This window comes from Rhinopithecus roxellana, chromosome 7, assembly GCF_007565055.1.
Source record: "Rhinopithecus roxellana isolate Shanxi Qingling chromosome 7, ASM756505v1, whole genome shotgun sequence".
Taxonomy (NCBI): Eukaryota; Metazoa; Chordata; class Mammalia; order Primates; family Cercopithecidae; genus Rhinopithecus; species Rhinopithecus roxellana.
The window spans coordinates 54,568,511-54,587,927 of NC_044555.1; the positions used below are offsets into that span (position 1 = coordinate 54,568,511).

The 19,417-nt window shown below is 38.7% G+C and overlaps 1 protein-coding gene and 1 pseudogene across 2 annotated transcripts; one reads left to right on the plus strand and one right to left on the minus strand.

Moving 5' to 3' along the window:
* Positions 1-2,881: 2,881 nt before the first annotated feature.
* Positions 2,882-13,763, plus strand: LOC104681066 (putative G antigen family E member 3). 2 transcript variants are annotated; one of them, XM_010387260.2, is made up of 5 exons: positions 2,882-2,946; positions 3,855-3,946; positions 4,261-4,369; positions 5,120-5,245; positions 13,644-13,763. In XM_010387260.2, exons 2-5 carry the CDS (start codon positions 3,863-3,865, stop codon positions 13,658-13,660), a joined length of 336 nt encoding a protein of 111 aa, XP_010385562.1. In that variant the 5' UTR covers positions 2,882-2,946; positions 3,855-3,862; the 3' UTR covers positions 13,661-13,763. The 2 variants fall into 2 exon arrangements, with proteins under 2 accessions (XP_010385562.1, XP_030790125.1); XM_030934265.1 differs by lacking the exon at positions 2,882-2,946 and adding an exon at positions 3,125-3,143.
* LOC115898736 lies at positions 6,404-11,081 on the minus strand (annotated as a pseudogene).
* Positions 13,764-19,417: the final 5,654 nt, after the last annotated feature.

Below are 19,417 nucleotides of genomic sequence, written 5' to 3' on the forward strand. Positions count from 1 at the left end.
TGTCCTAATGCTCTCCCTCCCCTTGGATGTGGTTTTTGTGTGGGAATCCTTTTTGTTGGTGTTGATGTTATTGCTTTCTCTTTGTTACCTTTTCTTCTAACAGTCAGGCCCTTCTTCTGTAGATCTGCTGCAGTTTTCTGGAGGTCCGCTCAAGACTCTATTTGCCTGGGTATCACCAGTAGAGGTTGCAGTACAGCAAAGATTGCTGCCTGCTCCTTCCTCTGGAAGCTTTGTCCCAGAGGAGCAGCGGCCTGATGCCAGCCAGAACTCTCCTGTATGAGATGTCTATCGACCCCTGCTGGGAGGTCTCTGCCAGTCAGGAGGCAGGTGGGTCAGGGATCCACTTGAGGAGGCAGTCTGTCCCTTAGCAGAGCTCGAGCGCTGCCCTGCAGTACCTTTTCAGGATGCACTGCTCTCTTCAGAGCTGGCAGGTAAGAACGTTTAAGTCCACTGAAGCTGTGCCCACAGCCGCCCCTTCCCTGAGGTGCTCTGTCCCAGGGAGATGAGAGTTTTATCTATAAGACCCTGACTGGGGCTGTTGACTTTCTTTCACAGATGCCCTGCCCAGTGAGGAAGAATCTAGAGAGGCAGTCTGGCCACAGCCACTTTGTCGCCCTGTGGTAAGTTACACCCAGTCCGAACTTCCCAGCTTCCTTGACAGTGTCAGGGGAAAATCGCCTACTCAAGCCTCAGTAATGGTGGATGCCCCTTGCTCCACCAAGCTCTATCATCCCAGGTTGACCTCAGATTGCTGTGCTGGCAGTGACACATTCAAGCCAGTATTTCATAGCTTCTTGGGCTCCATGGGAGTGGGACCCATTGAGTGACACTACTTGGCTCCCTGGCTTCAGACCCCTTTCCAGGGGAGTGAAGGTTTATGTCACGATGGGGTTCCAGGTGCCACTGGGGTATGAAATAAAATAAAATAATAAATGAATAAATAAATAAAACTCCTGCAGCTAGCTCAGCGTCTGCCCAAACAGCTGCTCAGTTTTGTGCTTGAAACCTAGGGCACTGATGGTGTTGGCACGTGAGGGAATCTCCTGGTCTGTGGACTGCAAAAACTGTGGGAGAAGCATAGTATCTGGGCAGTACAGCACAGTCCCTCATGTCTTCCCTTGGCTGGGAGAGGAAGAAACCTGGCTCCTTGCACTTCCCAGGTGGAGCAATGTCTCACCCTGCTTTTGCTCACCCTCCAGGGGCTGCACCGGCTGCCTAACCAGTCTCAGTGAGATGAACTCAGTACCTCAGATGGAAATGCAGAAGTCCCCCACCTTCTGTGTTGGTCTCGCTGGGAGCTGCAGACCGCAGCTGTTCCCATTTGGCCATCTTGCCAGATCCCCACCAACCATCCCATATAAATTTGAAAATAGTTTTTTTTTTTTTTTTTTTCCCTAAATCTGTGAAGAATGTCATTGGTGGTTTCGTAGGAATATCATTGAGTGTATAAATTGCTTTGGTCAGTTTGACCATTTTGACAATATTGTTTTTCCTGTTCATGAGCATGGAATGTTTTTCCATTTGTTTGTGTCATCTCTGATTTCTTTGAGTAGTATTTTGTAGTTCTCATAGAAGAGATTTTTCTCCTCCCTAGCTAGCTGTATTCCTAGGTATTTTATTCTTTTTGTGGCAATTGTAAATGGGATTGTGTTTCTGAATTGACTTTGAGCTTAGAAGGTTGTTGGTATATAGAAATAGTCCTGGGTTTTGTACACTCATTTTGTATCCTGAACCTTTCTTGAAGTTGTTTATCAGATCAAGGGGCTTTTGGGCAGAGAGTCTGGGATTGTCTAGGTATAGAATCATATTGTTTGCAAACAGAGATTGTTTGACTTCTGTGAAAAACATAGTGGGGTGAAAGCAATCACCTGTCAGCAATGGAATGGAACAATAAAAGTGCCCAAGAATAAATTTAATTTGAATGTGAAGAACTAATATGAAGTAAATAACAATCATTGCGAGGGATACGCAAAAAGAGTTGAGGAATTGAGTAGTGGCTTTTTCTTGGATAGAGAGATTCTAACATAGAAAGATGGTTATTGTCCCTAAGATGCAATTTAAAAATAATAACTAGTATCTCAACAGGAATATTTTAGCACCTGATCAAATGGTTCTGAAGTTCATCTGAAAGACAAACGTGTCGGAATAGATAGAAAAAGAGAAAGGAATGCGGGAGGGCAAGCATTATTTGACATTTCAAATATAATCAAGCTACAGCAATTAAAAAATATAGTAGTGGTGCCGTTATAAATAACTCAATAGAAGAAAATTAAAAGTAGAGAGTTACACACCAAATTGAGTGGGGATGTAGGTGACAATAAAAGAGCCATTTCAAAACACTGAGTGAAACAGGGATTCAACAAAAATGTTAAGTCCCTATCACATTAATTTTGTTCAGATGGATCAATGATTTTGAATGTACAATAATGCAACCAAAAACTATGAATGTCTTATCGTATTGGAGTGGGTAAGTTCATTGCAAGCATGACAGCAAACTCATGAAGGAGGCAAGAAAATGATTTATGAAAGCAGATATAAAATACGTATTAAAATATTTAATATTTATTTCTATGATGGTGAATTTTTCTGAAACACATTCTTCCCTTAGAGTAACCTGGGGCTCATATTCTCCAAAGCCATTGGAAGTGAAAGAAAGGTTGGGCAGGGGGAAAAAGAAAAATGTTTTGTAAGTTCAGTTTTGGTGCCAGGAGAGCTTGTAGTCTAGGTTCTCCACAGAGGCAGGAAAACTTCAGTCACGTGGTGAATGCCTCACTCAGTGCACACGCTACATAGATCTGTTGCTGTGGATTTCTGTTGCTACGCATGACTGTTGTTACACATGCGCCTTGTTGCCTACCTTCTGTCCACGCAGAGCTTTGCGAGGAGAGGTTGTGTTTTCTTTATTTCCGCGATTTTGATTCTCTCTCACTGACTGAGGCTCAGCAGGTAGGTCCCCAGAGTGGTCTTCCTGGGAATTTAGTTGTGAGTGAATGTGAGGAGGAGCCAGCGGGCTTTGAACAGGTCCTGCAGCACAGTCTGTGGCTTCTGAGTGAAAGGGGCCTCGCGGTCGTCGTCCGGTCCTCCCAAGTCGCGACGCTACTATGGGTCTTCACATAGTGGCTGGGCTGGAACGAGGGATGAAGGTGGGCTGCGGAGGGGAGGGATCACGTGAAGGTGGGGCGAGTGCTGGGGGTGCTGTTAGAGGTATCTGAGTCCCCAAAACTGGAACCATCAGAGAGAGGACAGTTTCCAGACTCCTCGGTAGGGATGAGGGAAGGACAGCGTGGTCGGTAAGGAAGGGGCCTGGGAACTGGGAACGCTGTGGGCTGTTGACTACGGCCCTGAGGTCTGTAGAGTGCCTGGCAGAGGTGTCCATTGAGGAGCATAACATTCATTCTGTTTAACAATTTCTCACCTCCGCCGTGGACGTCATGGGAAGGAATGGGTGAGGCTGTGCCTTCCAACAAAACTTGATTTTGGTAGGGGGGATGTAGGGGGGGAAATGGGCCTGGTAAATCAAAGTGGGACGAAAGCAGTAGTCATTTCGGTTTGAATTCTCTGTCCGTTTTTTCCTAAATGTCTTCATGATGGAAAGTCTCATTGTGAAACCAAAACTCAGAAAAGTCCTCTATGTTTTGCTATGGCGTTAAGGTGATTTCTGTGCCTCTTCGACTATGACACAAACAAATCTGTCCGTAGTTTGATTGGAAAACATGCGTAGTTATCATTGCTCTGTGAATTATTTTGAAAATATTTTCAAAATTAAAAAAGTACAAATCACCATTTTGCCATGGAATATTCATATATATACCTAAGCTACACACTTTTTCCAAATAAAAATATTCTATTTTCAGTGGGAAATATGAGTGAGCATGTAAGAACAAGATCCCAATCCTCAGAAAGAGGAAATGACCGAGAGTCTTCCCAGTCAGTTGGATCTGTGATTGTGAGTCCTTTAACATTTGATGTTTTCTATTAACACAGTTTATTTTTAAAAATATTTTTGAGCTAGTGTACATGCACTGATACAGATGTTCCATGCTGATAAAAAATGATGATGGCATCTCGTGAAGGAAACTTTGGTTCAGGAACATTATATTCTGGTGTTGCCTGTATGGATATGGATATTTCTCTCTCTTTCTCTCTCTCTCTCTCTCTGTGCATGTATATATTTTTATGTCTTTAGATTTATGATTTGATGCACATATGCATTTGTGTATTTATGTTATTGACTTTTTGTTCCCACACACACATCCTTAGGTCCAGCAGCCCGCTGAGGAAAAACATCAAGAAGAGGAACCACCAAATGAAAATCAGGGTATTGCACCTAGTGGGGAGATTGAAAATGAAGGAGCACCTGCTGTTCAAGGTGAAGGGAGAGTGGAGAATAATGCTTATGGGTGGTGGAGGTATATTTATGCATTATATTTTATGACATACCAGTAACAGGAGGACAGAAAACATTAGGAAGGGATCCTAAACATTTCCTGCTGCTGCTGTGGGGAGTGGTGGGACAAGGACACATAAAAAGCCACAAAACTTTTCTACCATTTTGATAGAGGCTTTTTATTGATTGGGTATTTGCATGGTTGCTGTAAACCTTTGAGTGTTTTCCGGAGCTCCTGTATGGTTTGTTCAGCCATTTTCTGTTTTTTGTTTAGCTTTGTTTTGTTTTATATTTCTGTGGAAGTATGGCAGCTTGCAGCTTCCTAGTCTGCCATCTGCGGACATCTCATGTATTTTTTAAGAAACTGTTTAACGCACATTTATTAAGGCTTTCTCATGCCACGTAATGTGCTAAGTGCTGGAGATGTCAGTGCCAAATTTTTGCCTAAAGCTCATAGTCTAGTCAGAATAACTCAAACAAATCACTGATTTAACGTGATAAGAATAAGAGCAAATGAGTACAAAAGGGGCAAGTAAGTTGTCTAGGGCCAGCCTTGGGAAAGGAAAGGGCAATGTTTGAACATCACTGCTTTCCTGTTTTCCTGGCAACAGACTCCTTAAATGATTAACCTACAGGTTTTTATTTCATAATGATGAGGGAATACACATTATCATTTCCTCATTCATAGTTCATGTTTTAATTTGTAAACTGATGACCTTTTTATCTTTTAAGGGCCTGACGTGGAAGCTTTTCAACAGGAATTGGCTCTGCTTAAGATAGAGGATGAGCCTGGAGATGGTCCTGATGTCAGGGAGGGGACTCTGCCCACATTTGATCCCACTAAAGTGCTGGAAGCAGGTATGTTGTTCAATTAAGATGCAAACTATAGGGTGTTTATTTTCACAATATTATATTTTGTGTGACACAGAGGTAAAATTACTGCAACTTTAATATCATACTTCACGTCTAAAGATTCTTTGAAGGTAGTTCAGATCCCAGATGGCTGCCTTACACACTATCAGAGAGAGAGGGCCAGGTGTGCTGGCTCATGCTTTTAATTTCAGCACTTTGAAGGCCGAGGCAGAAAGATCACTTGAGGCCAGGACTTCAAGAGATGGAGAAAAATTGGGTCAAAGCTAATTGGATTACGATATGAAAGATATGAAACATGCTAAGAGAGAAGATATCGAGTGTCTTCACAGCTATGTGAAGTAATGCAGATATTAATTAGCTTGATATAGCCATTTCACAATGTGTATATATATTTTAAAGCATCATGTTATGCATGATAAATATATATGATTTTATGTGCCATTTTAAAAAAAGAGATGAAAACGTGTTCTGACTTTTGAATGTAAGTCATTTAACCAACAGCCAATAATTTTCAGATATTTTTATAGAGGCCTGTTTTTAACCAATATGTAAGATGTTTATAATAAGCATCAGTTTATATTGCAATGTTAACTGTGATGGTAATGGCTTAAAGCTAGCGCGGGTATTCAGTTTACTGTATAAACTGAACTGCTTTTAGGCATGTAAAGAGGCAGGAGAACCGGTGAAAATAGTGACAAATGTTTGCCCTATTTAAAGCAAGTACATAATGGCTAAACTAGTCCAAAGTAACATTTTTACACTTTTTCATAAGAGACACAAAACAAATGTAATACTATTCTATTTCCTTCACTTAGGGAGTTCTAAGCATGTTCTATATTCAGAGTGTTATTTCATATCAAAATATTTGAATGATAATTTGAAAATATCTTTTTTTCCTTTAGGATTTTGTTTCGTTGAATTTTCGTTGAAAGTATATGCGTATTTTTTTTTTTTTTTTTGCTTTCCACTTATATATACAAAATAGACTTACTTGATTTAATTCATTCTGAACTTGAACAGTCTCTTTGTTTCCTTGTTCTACTAGAAAAAAGTGGCATGAATTAAAAATATTGTTAATATCCCTGGAAGTCTACCTTCAGAGTTTATTCAGAGGCTAACTGGATGTAGGCTAAAGGGTCACCCTCAGGGTTCTGATATTAGTTCATCAACACGGTAGTTGTATACCTCTAATGTCATATGAATAAAAATCTCCTGAGTAACGGGCCCTAGTTTTATATCTATGTTATAGGTGATATGCAACCATAGGTTTACACCAAGACAAATGAAGACTGAAACCGAGAATGTTATTCTTAATCTGGAAATTTGAATGATAACATTCTCTTAATAAAGTTTTACAGTTTTCTGTAAAGAATCCTTGCACGTTTTTGTTAAATTTATTTCTGGATCTTTAATACTCTTGAGAATTTTATCTTTTTTGAAAATTTAAATCCTGTGTTTGAGATGGTACATGGAGATAAAATGTTGGTACATTGATTTTCTATCATAGATAGATAGGAAGCTGGAAGCTTTCATAGGGGGATGCCAACAGCTGCACAAATAGAAAAGACCACGTGGGGCCAGGCATGTCCACCATGGGCTTTCCACCTCCCCTTTTTTAGCACATGCACAGTGAGAACGAAGGGAGCAACATGGAGTAGCTCAAGCTGAGGACTTGCCTGCATAATAAAAGGTTAGGGTGGGGCCTGGGAGAGATTCACGCCCTATGTAGGTGGTACACCTGGTCCTAACCGGTTGTTTGTACCCTATGTAGATGATCAGATACTGCCTCCCCACTAGTTCATCCATAAAACCCCCTGCATTTCACTGCAGGATGGCAGACATTTTTCTGGGACCCCTGTCTGTAGTAGAAAGCTGTTCTCTTTGTTTCTTCTATTAACTTTCTTTTCTAAACCTCACTTTTGTTGTGCCCATGTCCTTGATTTCCTTGTCTGTGAGACCAAGAACTCCAGGTGTTACCCCAGACAACGAGGCCACTTGAATAGTAGCTGTGGGTCTGTGGTATATGGCTTTTATTACATTGAAGTATGTTCCTTCTTTCCCCAGTGTTTTGAGGGTTTGTATCATGATGACATACTGAGTATTTTTTTTAATGTTAAAATTTATTTATTTTTTATTTAAAAAAATTTTTTTTATTATACTTTAAGTTCTAGGGTACATGTGCATAACGTGCAGGTTTGTTACATATGTATATTTGTGCCATGTTGGTGTGCTGCACCCATCAACTCGTCAGCACCCATTAATTCGTCATTTATATCAGGTATAACTCCCAATGCAATCCCTCCCCACTCCCCCCTCCCCATGATAGGCCCCAATGTGTGATGTTCCCCTTCCTGAGTCCAAGTGATCTCATTGTTCAGTTCCCACCTATGAGTGACAACATGCGGTGTTTGGTTTTCTGTTCTTGTGGTAGTTTGCTAAGAATGATGGTTTCCAGCTGCATCCATGTCCCTACAAAGGATGCAAACTCATCCTTTTTTATGGCTGCATAATATTCCATGGTGTATATGTGCCACATTTTCTTAATCCAGTCTGTCACAGATGGACATTTGGGTTGATTCCAAGTCTTTGCTATTGTGAATAGTGCCGCAATAAACATACGTGTGCATGTGTCTTTATAGCAGCATGATTTATAATCCTTTGGGTATATACCCAGAAGTGGGATGGCTGGGTCATATGGTACATCTAGTTCTAGATCCTTGAGGAATTGCCATACTGTTTTCCATAATGGTTGAACTAGTTTACAATCCCACCAACAGTGTAAAAGTGTTCCTATTTCTCCACATCTTCTCCAGCACCTGTTGTTTCCTGACTTTTTAATGATTGCCATTCTAACTGGTGTGAGATGGTATCTCATTGTGGTTTTGATTTGCATTTCTCTGGTGGTGAGTGATGATGAGCATTTTTTCATGTGTCTGTTGGCTGTATGAATGTCTTCTTTTGAGAAATGTCTGTTCATATCCTTTGCCCACTTTTTGATGGGGTTGTTTGTTTTTTTCTTGTATATTTGTTTGAGTTCTTTGTAGATTCTGGATATTAGCCCTTTGTCAGATGAGTAGATTGCAAAACTTTTCTCCCATTCTGTAGGTTGCCTGTTCACTCTGATGGTAGTTTCTTTTGCTGTGCAGAAGCTCTTTAGTTTAATGAGATCCCATTTGTCAATTTTGGCTTTTGCTGCCGTTGCTTTTGGTGTTTTAGACATGAAGTCCTTGCCCATGCCTATGTCCTGAATGGTACTACCTAGATGTTCTTCTAGGGTTTTTATGGTATCAGGTCTAACATTTAAGTCTCTAATCCATCTTGAATTAATGCTACCAATGAGTTTCTTCACAGAACTGGAAAAAAAGGCTTTAAAGTTCATATGGAACCAAAAAAGAGCCCGCATTGCCAACACAATCCTAAGTCAAAAGGACAAGGCTGGAGGCATCACGCTACCTGACTTCAAACTATACTACAAGGCTACAGTCACCAAAACAGCATGGTACTGGTACCAAAACAGAGATATAGACCAATGGAACAGAACAGAGTCCTCAGAAATAATACCACATATCTACAGCCATCTGATCTTTGACAAACCTGAGAGAAACAAGAAATGGGGAAAGGATTCCCTATTTAATAAATGGTGCTGGGAAAATTGGCTAGCCATAAGTAGAAAGCTGAAACTGGATCCTTTCCTTACTCTTTAGACATACTGAGTTTTATTAAATGCTTTTCAGCATCAATTGAAATGATTATATGGTTTGTAACCTTCCTTCCGTTGATATGATTTATCACATCAGTTGATTTGCATATGTTGAACCATCTTTCCATCCCAGAGATAAATCTCACTTGGTCGTGATGATTATTCTTTCTAATGTATTGTTGAATTTGATTTGCTACTAGTCTGTTGAGAATTTCTGCATCAATATTCATCAGCGGTTTTGCCCTGTAGTTTTCTTTTTTTGATGTGTCTTTGTCTGATTTTGGTATCAGGGTAATACTGGTCTCATAGAATGAGTTTGGAACTATTCCCTCCTCCTCTATTTTTCAAAATAGTTTGAGTAGGATTGGTATTAGTCCTTCTTTAAATGTTGGGTAGAATTCAGTAGTGAAGCCATCAGTTCTGGGTGTTCTTTACTGGAAGACTTTTAATATGGCTTTGATCTTGTTGCTTGTTATTGGTCTGTTCGGGTTATGGATTTCTTCGTGATTCAATCTTGGGAGGTTGTATGTGTCTAGGAATTAGTCCATTTTTTTCTAGATTTTCCAGTTTATAGGCATGGAATTTCTCATAGGAGCCAGTTATGATCCTTTGAATTTTTGCAGCATCAGTTTTGTAATGTCTCCTTTTTCATTTCTTTTTCTTTTTTTTTCTCTTCTTTTCCTTTTCCTTTTTTTTTTTTTTTTCCTCAAGACAGAGTCTCCTTTTGTCGCCAGGCTGGAGTGCAGTGGCACAGTCTCAACTCACTAGAACCTCCACCTCCAGGGTTCAAGCAATTCTCTTGCCTCAGCCACCCTCGTAGATGGGATTATAGGCGCCTACCACCACGCCTGGTTAATTTTTGTATTTTTAGTAGAGGTGGAGTTTTGCCATGTTGGCCAGGTTGGTCTTGAGGTCCTGGCCTCAGGTGGTCCACCTGCCTCAGCCTCCCAAATCCTTTTTCATTTCTGATGTATTTATTTCGGTTTCTCTCTTTTTTTCTTAGTTTGGCTAATGGTTTGTCAATTTTGGTTAACTTATTAAAAAAAGAAACTTTTGTATTATTGCTCTTTTGTAGGGTTTTTTCTTTTTTTTTCATAATTGAGATTTTATTGGTTGAGGATCCGTACAGACATTTCAATCTGTACACAATTCTTAACATATGTAACGAAATTCTAAAAAGCCAAGTGTTGTAATTCTTTTTTAAAGTTATTCCAGTGACTTTCCAGCTTAAAATTTGAAAGCAAATTTTCCTTAAGAGGCTATCAAGTACCAGTGTCTTCACATGTTGGTCAGCTGTTACATACGGCCCACAGTTCACAACTGAATAGCATGTACACTACATATTCAAATCTGTAATCTTTCACAGCACAGTAACAAAGTTATTAGAAAAACAGGACTACCACAACCAAAGATGTTACAAAGTGCACACAATTCTGACAGGGAGCGCCATGAACAAGGAGTGGTTTTCTTTAGGAAACAATTCTACTAAAAAACATGAGAATAGAAGTAAAATAAAATGTTCAAGACATTAAATGCAGGACTGACTCCATATTGCCATTTAATATGCTTTGTGTTATAGGACATAAAAACTAATCCCCCATCTATGGAATGTTAAGCTGACACCCGAGACAGTCAAAGCCTCCCATAATTCAATATCCCACACTATTTTCTGGTTGTACCAAAAAATAAACAACCAACAAATGATTTCACCTCTTAAAAAAAAGCATTTACACTTAAAAAATGGGATGAGGTGGGATTCCCTCCTTCTTAAAAATGTTTCTAGAGCTACTAAAAGACTTGCATTTACAAAATAGTTGATAAAAATATTCCTCTGGATTGTACAAGAAGGGAGACAGGGACCACTGGTAAGACATGGTATATATGTCTCGGCTTCTTTCTCTCCTGCTTCATCAGAGGCTGGACTCTCCTCATTTTTCATTTCCCTGTTTTCTGCAGGTAAATCTTCTTTAGTTTCTTGGTTAGCCACTTTGGCCTGTTTTCCCTTTTCCCTTTTATTTGCACTTTTTTGTCTGAAGATTTATCAGCTGACAACCGCGCTGATCTCCTCTTGGGGTCTTCCTTGGCGGCCCCTTCAGCGGAGCTGACCTTCCTCTTGGGCATCCTGGAGGCAGGGAAGGCGCGTGCCAGGTGTCTGTGGGCCGCGGCGCGCCTAGAGCCTTCGCGAAACTGGGCTGCCTGGCCGCTGCCACTCCTCCTGCTGCCTGAGCTGCTGACTGTAGGGTTTTTTCATTTCAATTTTGTTTATTTCTGTTGGGATCTTTATTATTTCTTTTCTTTTAATTTTTGGTTTGGTTTGCTCTTTCTTTGCAGCTCTTTAAGATGCATCATTATTAGATTGTTTATTTGAAGTTTTTAACTTGTTTTATTGTAGGCACTTAATAGCTCTAAACCTCTTTCTGAGTACTGCTTTTGCTGTATCTCATCGGTTTTGATATGTTGTGTTTCCATTATCATTTGTTTCAATAAATTTTTAAACTTCCTTCTTAGCTTCTTCATTGACCCATTATTCATTCAGGAGCAGATTATTTAGTTTTCATATATTTGTATAGTTTCCAAAATTCCTCTTGTTATTAATTTCTAGTTTTATGCCATTGTGGTCTGACAAGATCCATGATATTGTTTCAGGTTTTTTTTTAATGTTTTGAGACCTAACATATGGTCTTGTCCTTGAGAATGATCCATGTGCTGAGGAAAAGAATGTGTATTCTGTGGCCGTTGGATGAAATGTTCTGTAAATATCTATTAGATCCATGTGTCTGTAGTGCTGATTAACTCTGTTGTTGTTGTTGTTGTTTGTTTTTTTTTGTTTGTTTTTTTGTTTTTTGGCTGTTGTTATTGTTGTTGTTGAGTTTCTGTTTGGCAGATCTGTCCAATACTGAATGTGGGATGCTGAAGTCTCCATCTATTATTTTATTCCGGCCTATCTCTCTCTTTAGCTCTAATAGCATTTGTTTTATATATCTGGGTGCTCAAGTGTTGGGTGCATATATATTTAAAATTGTTAATATCCTCTTGATGAATTGACTGCTTTATTATTATATAGTGACCTTTTAGTCTCTTCTCAAAGTTTTGCTTTAAAATCTATTTTTTTTCTTATTTTTGTATCTTTTAAGTTCAGGCATACATGTGGTGCAGGTTTGTTATACAGGTGAACTTGTGTCATGGGGGTTTGTTTTATAGATTATTTTGTTACCCAGGCATTAAGCCTGGTACTCATGAGCTATTTTTCCTGATCCTCTCTCTCCTTCCGTCCTCTGCTCTTCAGTAGGCCCCAGTGTCTGTTGTTCTCCTCTGTGTGTTGATTTTTTCTCATTTTTAGCTCCCACTTATAAGTGACAACATGCAATATTTAGTTTTCTGTTCCTGCATTACTTTGCTAAGTATAATGACCTTCAGCTCCATCCATGTTCTGGCCACGGAGATAATGTCATTCGTTTTTATGGCTGTATACTATTCCATGGTATATATGTACTACATTTTCTTTATCCAGTCTACCATTGATGGGCTTTTTGGTTGATTCCGTGTCTTTGGTATTGTGAATAGTGCTGCAGTGAACATATGCGTACATGTGTCTTTATGATAGAACAGTTTATATCCCTTTGGCTGTCTACCCAGTAATGGGATTGCTGGATCGAATGGTGGTTCTGTTTTTAGGTCTCTGGGGAATCAGCACACTGTTTCCCACAATGGTTGAACTAATGTACACTTCCACCAACAGTGAATAAGTGTTTCTTTTTTCTCAACAACATCACCAGCATCTATTATTTTATTTTATTTTATTTTATTTTTTACTTTTTAATAATAGCCATTCTGACTGGTGTGAGGCAATATCTCATTGTGGTTTGAATTGCACTTCTCCAATTATCAGTGGCTTTGAGTTTTATTTCATATGCTTGTTGGCCACATGCATGTCCTCTTTTGAAAATGTTTCATGTCCTTGGGCCACTTTTTAATAGTATTATTTTTTGTTTTGCTTTGTTTTCTGAGACAGAGTCTCAGTCTGTTGCCCAGGCTGGAGTGCAGTTGCGTGATTTCTGCTCACTGCAACCTCTGCCTCCCAGTTTGAAGTGATTCTCCTGCCTCAGCCACCCTGGTATCTGGGATTACAGGCATGCACCACCATACCAAGCTAATTTTGTATTTTGTTGGTTTAAAGTCTGTTTTATCCAAGAGTAGGATTGCAACTCCTGCTTTTTTATTTTTATTTTTTTGCTTTCCATTTTCTTGGGTCAATATTCCTCCATACCTTTATTTTGAGATTTTGAGCCTGTGTGTTCTTTGTACGTGAGATGGGTCTTCTGCATCTATCACACCGATGGGTCTTGACTTTTTACCCAGTGTATCTGTCTCTGTGTTTTTGTTTGGTTGAATTTTTACTGAAGGTATATGCGTTTTTTGCTTTCCTCTTATACATATAAAATAGATTCACTTGATTTCATTCATTCTGAACTCGAACAGTCTTTTTCTTTCCTTTTTGTACTAGAAAATGTGGCGTGAATTAAAAATGTTGTTAACTACCTTCAGAGTTTATTCAGAGGCTAATTGGATGTAAGCTAAAGGGTCACCCTTAGGGTTCTGATTTTACAGTATTTGTATACCTCTCGTGTCATCTAAATAAAAATCTGCTGAGTAACGTGTTCTAATTTTATATTTATATTATAGGTGATGGGCAACCTTAGGTTTAAACCAAGACAAATGAAGACTGAAACCAAGAATGTTGTTCTTATGCTGGAAATTTGACTGCTAACATTCTCTTAATAAAGTTTTACAGTTTTCTGCAAATAATTCTTTCACATTGTTGTTAAATTTATTTCTAGATTTTTAATACTCCTGATAACTGTATATTTTATGAAAGTTTAAATCCTGTGCTTGAGATGGTATATAAAGATAAAATGTTGGTACATTGATTTTCTATCATAGATAGATAGGAAGCTGGAAACTTTCATAGGGGGATGCCAGCAGCTGCACAGATTGAAAAGGCCACATGGGACCAGGCATGTCCACCATGGGGGTTCCACTTCCCTTTTTTTAGCAGACGCACAGTAAGAAAGAAATGAGCAACATGGAGTAACTCAGGCTGAGGACCTGCCTGTATAATAAAAGTTTAGGGTGGGGGCTGCCAGAGATTCATGCCCTATGCTGATGGTACACCTGGTCCTATCCAGTTGTTTGTACCCTATGATACTGCCTCCCCACTAGCTTATCTATAAAAACCCCTGCATTTCACTGCAGGATGGCAACCCTTTTTTGGGACCCCCCTCTGTAGCAGAGAGTTGTTTTCTTTCTTTCTCCTATTAAATTTCTGCTCTAAACCTCATTCTTTGTGTGTCCGTGTCCTTGATTTCCTTGTCTGTGAGACCAAGAACTCTCAGTGTTACCCTAGACCATGAGGCCATTTCAATGCTAGCTGTGGATCTGTTGTATATGGCTTTTATTTCAGTGAAGCATGTTCTTTCTATCCCCAGTGTTTTGAGGGTTTATATCATGATGACAATGTTGAGTTTTATTAAATGCTTTTTCAGCATCAATTGAAATGATCATTTTTTTATTCTTCATTCTGTTGATATGATTTATCACATAAATTAATTTGTGTATGTTGACCCATCCTTGTATCCCAGGGATAAATCTCACTTGGTCATGATGAATATTCTTTCTAATATATTGTTGAATTTGATTTGCTGGTATTTTGTTGAGGATTTCTGCATCATTGTTCATCAGTGATTTTTGGCCGGTAGCTTTCTTTTTTTTTTTGATGTGTCTTTGTCTGGTTTTGGTATGAGGGCAATACTGGCCTCATAGAATTAGTTTGAAAATATTCCATCATCCTCTATTTTTCAAAATAGTTTGAGTAGGATTGGTATTGGTTTTTCTTTTAATGTTGGGTAGAATTCAGCAGTGAAGCCAGTGAATTCAACAGTGAAGAAAAGTCCCAGGCTTTTCTTTACTAGAAGACTTTTATTATGGCTTTGATGTTGTTACTTGTTATTGGTCTGTTCAGGTTATGGTTTTCTTTCTGCTTCAGTCTTGAGAGGTTATATCTAGGAATTAGTCCATTTGGTCTAGATTTTTCAATTTATAGGCATATATTTGCTCATAGGAGCCAGTAATGATCATTTGACTTTCTGCAGCATCAGTTTTAATGTCTCCTTGTTCATTTCTTTTTTCTTTCTTTCTTTTTTTTTTTTTCACAGAATTGCACTCTGTCGCCTAGGCTGGAGTGCAGTGGCGCAGTCTTAAGCTCACTAGAACCTCCATTTCCTGGGATCAAGCAATTTTCTTGCCTCAGCCACCCTAGTAGCTGGGCTTACATGCACCTGCCACCACACCTGGCTAATTTTTGTATTTTTAGTAGAGATGGGATTTTGTCATGTTGACCAGGCTGGTCTTGAGTTCCTGGCCTCAAGTGATCTGCCTGCCTCAGCCTCCCAAATAGTTTTTTTATTTCTGATTTTATTTAGTTGGATTTTCTCTTTTTTTCTTAGTCTGGCTAATGGTTTGTCAATTTTAGTTAACTTATTAAAAAACAACTTTTGTTTTATTGCTCTTTTCTAGTTTTTTTTTTTTCATTTCAATTTCTTTTATTTCTGCTCTGCTCTTTATTCTTCTACTAATTTTTGGTTTGGTTTGCTCTTTCTTTGCAGCCCTTTAAGATGCATAATTAGATTATTTGAAGTTTTTACTTTTTTTTTTTTGATGTAGGCACTTGTAGCTATAAACCTCTTTCTTAGTACTGCTTTTGCTGTATCCTATAGGTTTTGGCATGTTGTGTTTCCATTATCATTTGTTTCAAGAAATTTTTAAATTTCCTTCTTAACTTCATTGACCCATTAATCATTCAGGAGCAGACTGTTGAGTTTTCATGTATTTGTATAGTTTCCAAAATTCCTCTTGTTATTCATTTCTAGTTTTATTCCATTGTGGTCTGACAAGAAGCTTTATATTATTTCAATTTTTAAAATGTTTTGTGACCTAACATATGGTCTGTCCCTGAGAATGATCCGTGTGCTGAGGAAAAGGATGTGTATTCTGTAGCTGTTGGATGAAATATTCTGTAAATATCTGTTAGATCCATGTGGTCTATAGTGCAGATTAAGTCTGGTTTTTTGTTGTCGTTGTTGAGTTTCTGTCTGGAAGATCTGTCCAATGCTGAATGTGGGGTACTGAAGTCTCTATTATTGTATTGCAGCCTCTGTCTCTCTTTAGCTCTAATAGTATTTGTTGTATATATCTGGGTGCTCCAGTGTTGGGTGTATATATATTTAAAATTGTTACATTCTTTTGATGGATTGACCCCTTTATTATTATACATAGTGACCTTTTGCCTCCTCTCAAAGTTTTCGTTTTGAAGTCTATTTTTTTTATTATTTTTTTATCTTTTATATTAAGTTCAGGCATACATACATTAAGTTCAGGTGCAGGTTTGTTATACAGGTGAACTTGTGTCATGGGGGTTTGTTGTACAGATTATTTTGTCACCTAGGTATTAAGCCTGGCACTCATGAGCTATTTTTCCTGTTCCTCTCCCTCCTCCCATCCTCCACTCTTTGGTAGGCCTCAGTGCCTGTCGTTCTCCTCTGTGTGTCCATTTTTTCTCATTTTTAGCTCCCATTTGTAAGTGAGAGCATGCAATATTTAGTCTTCTGTTCCTGCATTACTTTGCTAAGTATAATGACCTCCAACTCCATCCATGTTCCATCAGTGGATATAATGTCATTCATTTTTATGGCTGCATACTATTCAGTGGTATATGTGTGCTACATTTTTTTTTTTATCCAGTCTACCATTGATGAGCTTTTAGGTTGATTCCATGTTTTTGGTATTGTTAATAGTGCTGCAGTGAAAACACGTGTGCATGTGTCTTTATGATAGAACAATTTATGTTTCTTTGGCTATATACCCAGCAATGGTATTGCTGGATCAAATGGTAGTTCTGTTTTCAGGTCTTTGGGGAATTACCACACTGTTTCCCACCATGGCTGAACTAATTCCACTTCCACCAACAGTGAATAAGTGTTTCTTTTTCTCCATAACATCACCAGCATCTGTTATTTATTTATTTATTTTTTTACTTTTTAATGATAGCCATTCTGACTCATGTGAGATGATATCTCACTGTGGTTTGAATTGCATTTCTCTAATGATCAGTGATGTTGAGTTTTATTTCATATGCTTGTTGGCTGCATGCATGTCTTCTTTTGAAAGTGTCTGTTCATATCCTTGGCCCACTTTTTAAAGGTATTGTTTGTTTGTGGTTTTTTTTTTTTTTTTTTGCTTTGTTTTTTGAGACAGAATCTCAGACTATTGCCTAGGTTGGAGTGCAGTGGTGCGATCTCCACTCACTGCAACCTCTGCCTCCCATGTTCAAGCAATTCTACTGCCTCAGCCCCCCTAGTAGCTGGGATTACAGGTGTGCACCACCACACCCATCTGATTTTTGCGTTTTTGGGAGAGACGGGGTTCTGCCACATTGGCTAGGCTGGTCTCGAACTCCTGGCCTCAAGTGATCTGCCCGCCTCGGCCTTCCAAAGTGCTGGGATTACAGGTGTGAATCACTGCGCCTGGCCTGTCGTTTTTGTTTGTTTGTTTGTAAATTTGTTTAAGTTCCTTATAGAGGCTGGATACTAGACTTTAAACAGATGCACAGTTTGCCATAATTTTCTCCCATTCTGTGTGTTGTGTGTTCACTCTCTGGATAGTTTCTTTGCTGCGCAGCAGCTCTTTAGTTTTTTTAGATCCCATTTTCAATTTTTGTTTTTATTGCAATTGATTTTGGCATCTTTGGTATGAAATCTTTGTCCTTTCCTATGTCCAGAATGATATTGCCTAGGTCATCTTCCAGGATTTTTATAGTTTTGGGTTTTACATTTAAGTTCTTAATCCATCTTTGATTAATTTTTGTGTAAGAAGTGGTCCAGTTTCAATCTTTTGCATATAGTTAGCCAGTTATCCCAGCACCGTTTGTTGAATAGGGAGTCCTTTCTACATTGCTTGTTTTTGTCAACTTTGTTGAAGATCAGATGATAATAGGTGTGAAGTGTGCAGCATTATTTCTGGACTGTGTATTCTATTTCGTTGGTCTATGTGTCTGTTTTGCCATCAGTACCATGCGGTTTTGCTTATTGTAGCCTCATCGTGTAATATAAAATGAGGTAATATGATGCCTCTGGCTTCGTTCGTATTGCTTAGGATTGTCTTGGCTATTCAGGCTCTTTCTTGATTCCAAATGAATTTTTTCTTTTAGTTTTTTTTCTTTTCGTTTTTTAAAATTTTACTTTAAGTTCTGGGATAAATGTGCAGAACCTGCAGGTTTGTTATATAGGAATACGTATGCCGTGGTGATTTGCTGCATGTATCAACCTGTCATCTAGGTTTTAAGCCCCGCATACACTAGGTATTTGTCCTAATGCTCTCCCTCCCCTTGCCCCCCACCTCCTGAAAGGCATGGGTGTGTGATGTTCCCCTCCCTGTCTCCATGTTTTCTCATTGTTCAACTCCCACTTATGAGTGAGAACATGTGGTGTTTGGTTTTCCATTCCTGTGTTAGTTTGCTGAAAATGATGGTTTCCAGCTTCATCCATGTTCCTGCAAAAGACATGAACTCATTATTTTTTATGGCTGCATAGTATTCCACGGTGTGTATGCGCCACATTTTCTTTATGCAGTCTATCATTGATGGGTATTTGGGTTGGTTCCAAGTCTTTTCTATTATAAATAGTGCTGCATTAAACATACGTGTGCATGTGTCTTTATAGTAGAATGATTTATAATCCTTTAGGTATATACCCAGTAATGGGATTGCTGGGTCGAATGGTATTTCTGGTTCTACTTCCTTGAGGAATTGCCATACTGTCTTCCACAATGGTTGAACTAATTTACACTCCCACCAACAGTGTAAAAGCATTCCTACTTCTCCACATCCTCTCCAGCATCTGTTGTTTCCTGACTTTTTAATGATTGCCATTTTAATTGGCGTGAAATGGTATCTCATTGTGGTTTTGATTTACATTTCTCTAATGACCAGTGATGATGAGCTTTTTCATATGTTTTTTGGCCGCATAAATGTCTTCTTTTGAGAAGCGTGTGTTCATATCCTTCACCCACTTTTTGATGGGGTTGTTTGTTTTTTTTCTTGTAAATTTATGTTCCTTTTAGATTCTGAATATTAGACCTTTGTCAGATGGCTACATTGCAAAAATTTTCTCCCATTCTGTAGGTTGCGTGTTCACTCTGATGATAGTTTCTTTTGCTGTGCAGAAGCTCTTTTGATCCCATTTGTCAATTTTGGCTTTTGTTGCAATTGCTTGTTATTTTAGTTCCAAAGTCTTTGCCCATGCCTGTGTCCTGAATGGTATTGCCTAGGTTTTCTTCCAGGGTTTTTATTGTTTCTGGTTTTACGTTTAAGTCATTAATCCATCTTGAGTTAATTTTTGAATAAG

Coding starts and splice junctions, on each gene's coding strand:
- LOC104681066 (XM_010387260.2), top strand. CDS start 3,863: ATGAGTGAGCATGTAAGAACAAGATCCCAATCCTCAGAAAGAGGAAAT. Junction 3,947..4,260: donor AGTCAGTTGGATCTGTGATT/GTGAGTCCTTTA, acceptor ACACATCCTTAG/GTCCAGCAGCCCGCTGAGGA. Junction 4,370..5,119: donor AGGAGCACCTGCTGTTCAAG/GTGAAGGGAGAG, acceptor TTATCTTTTAAG/GGCCTGACGTGGAAGCTTTT.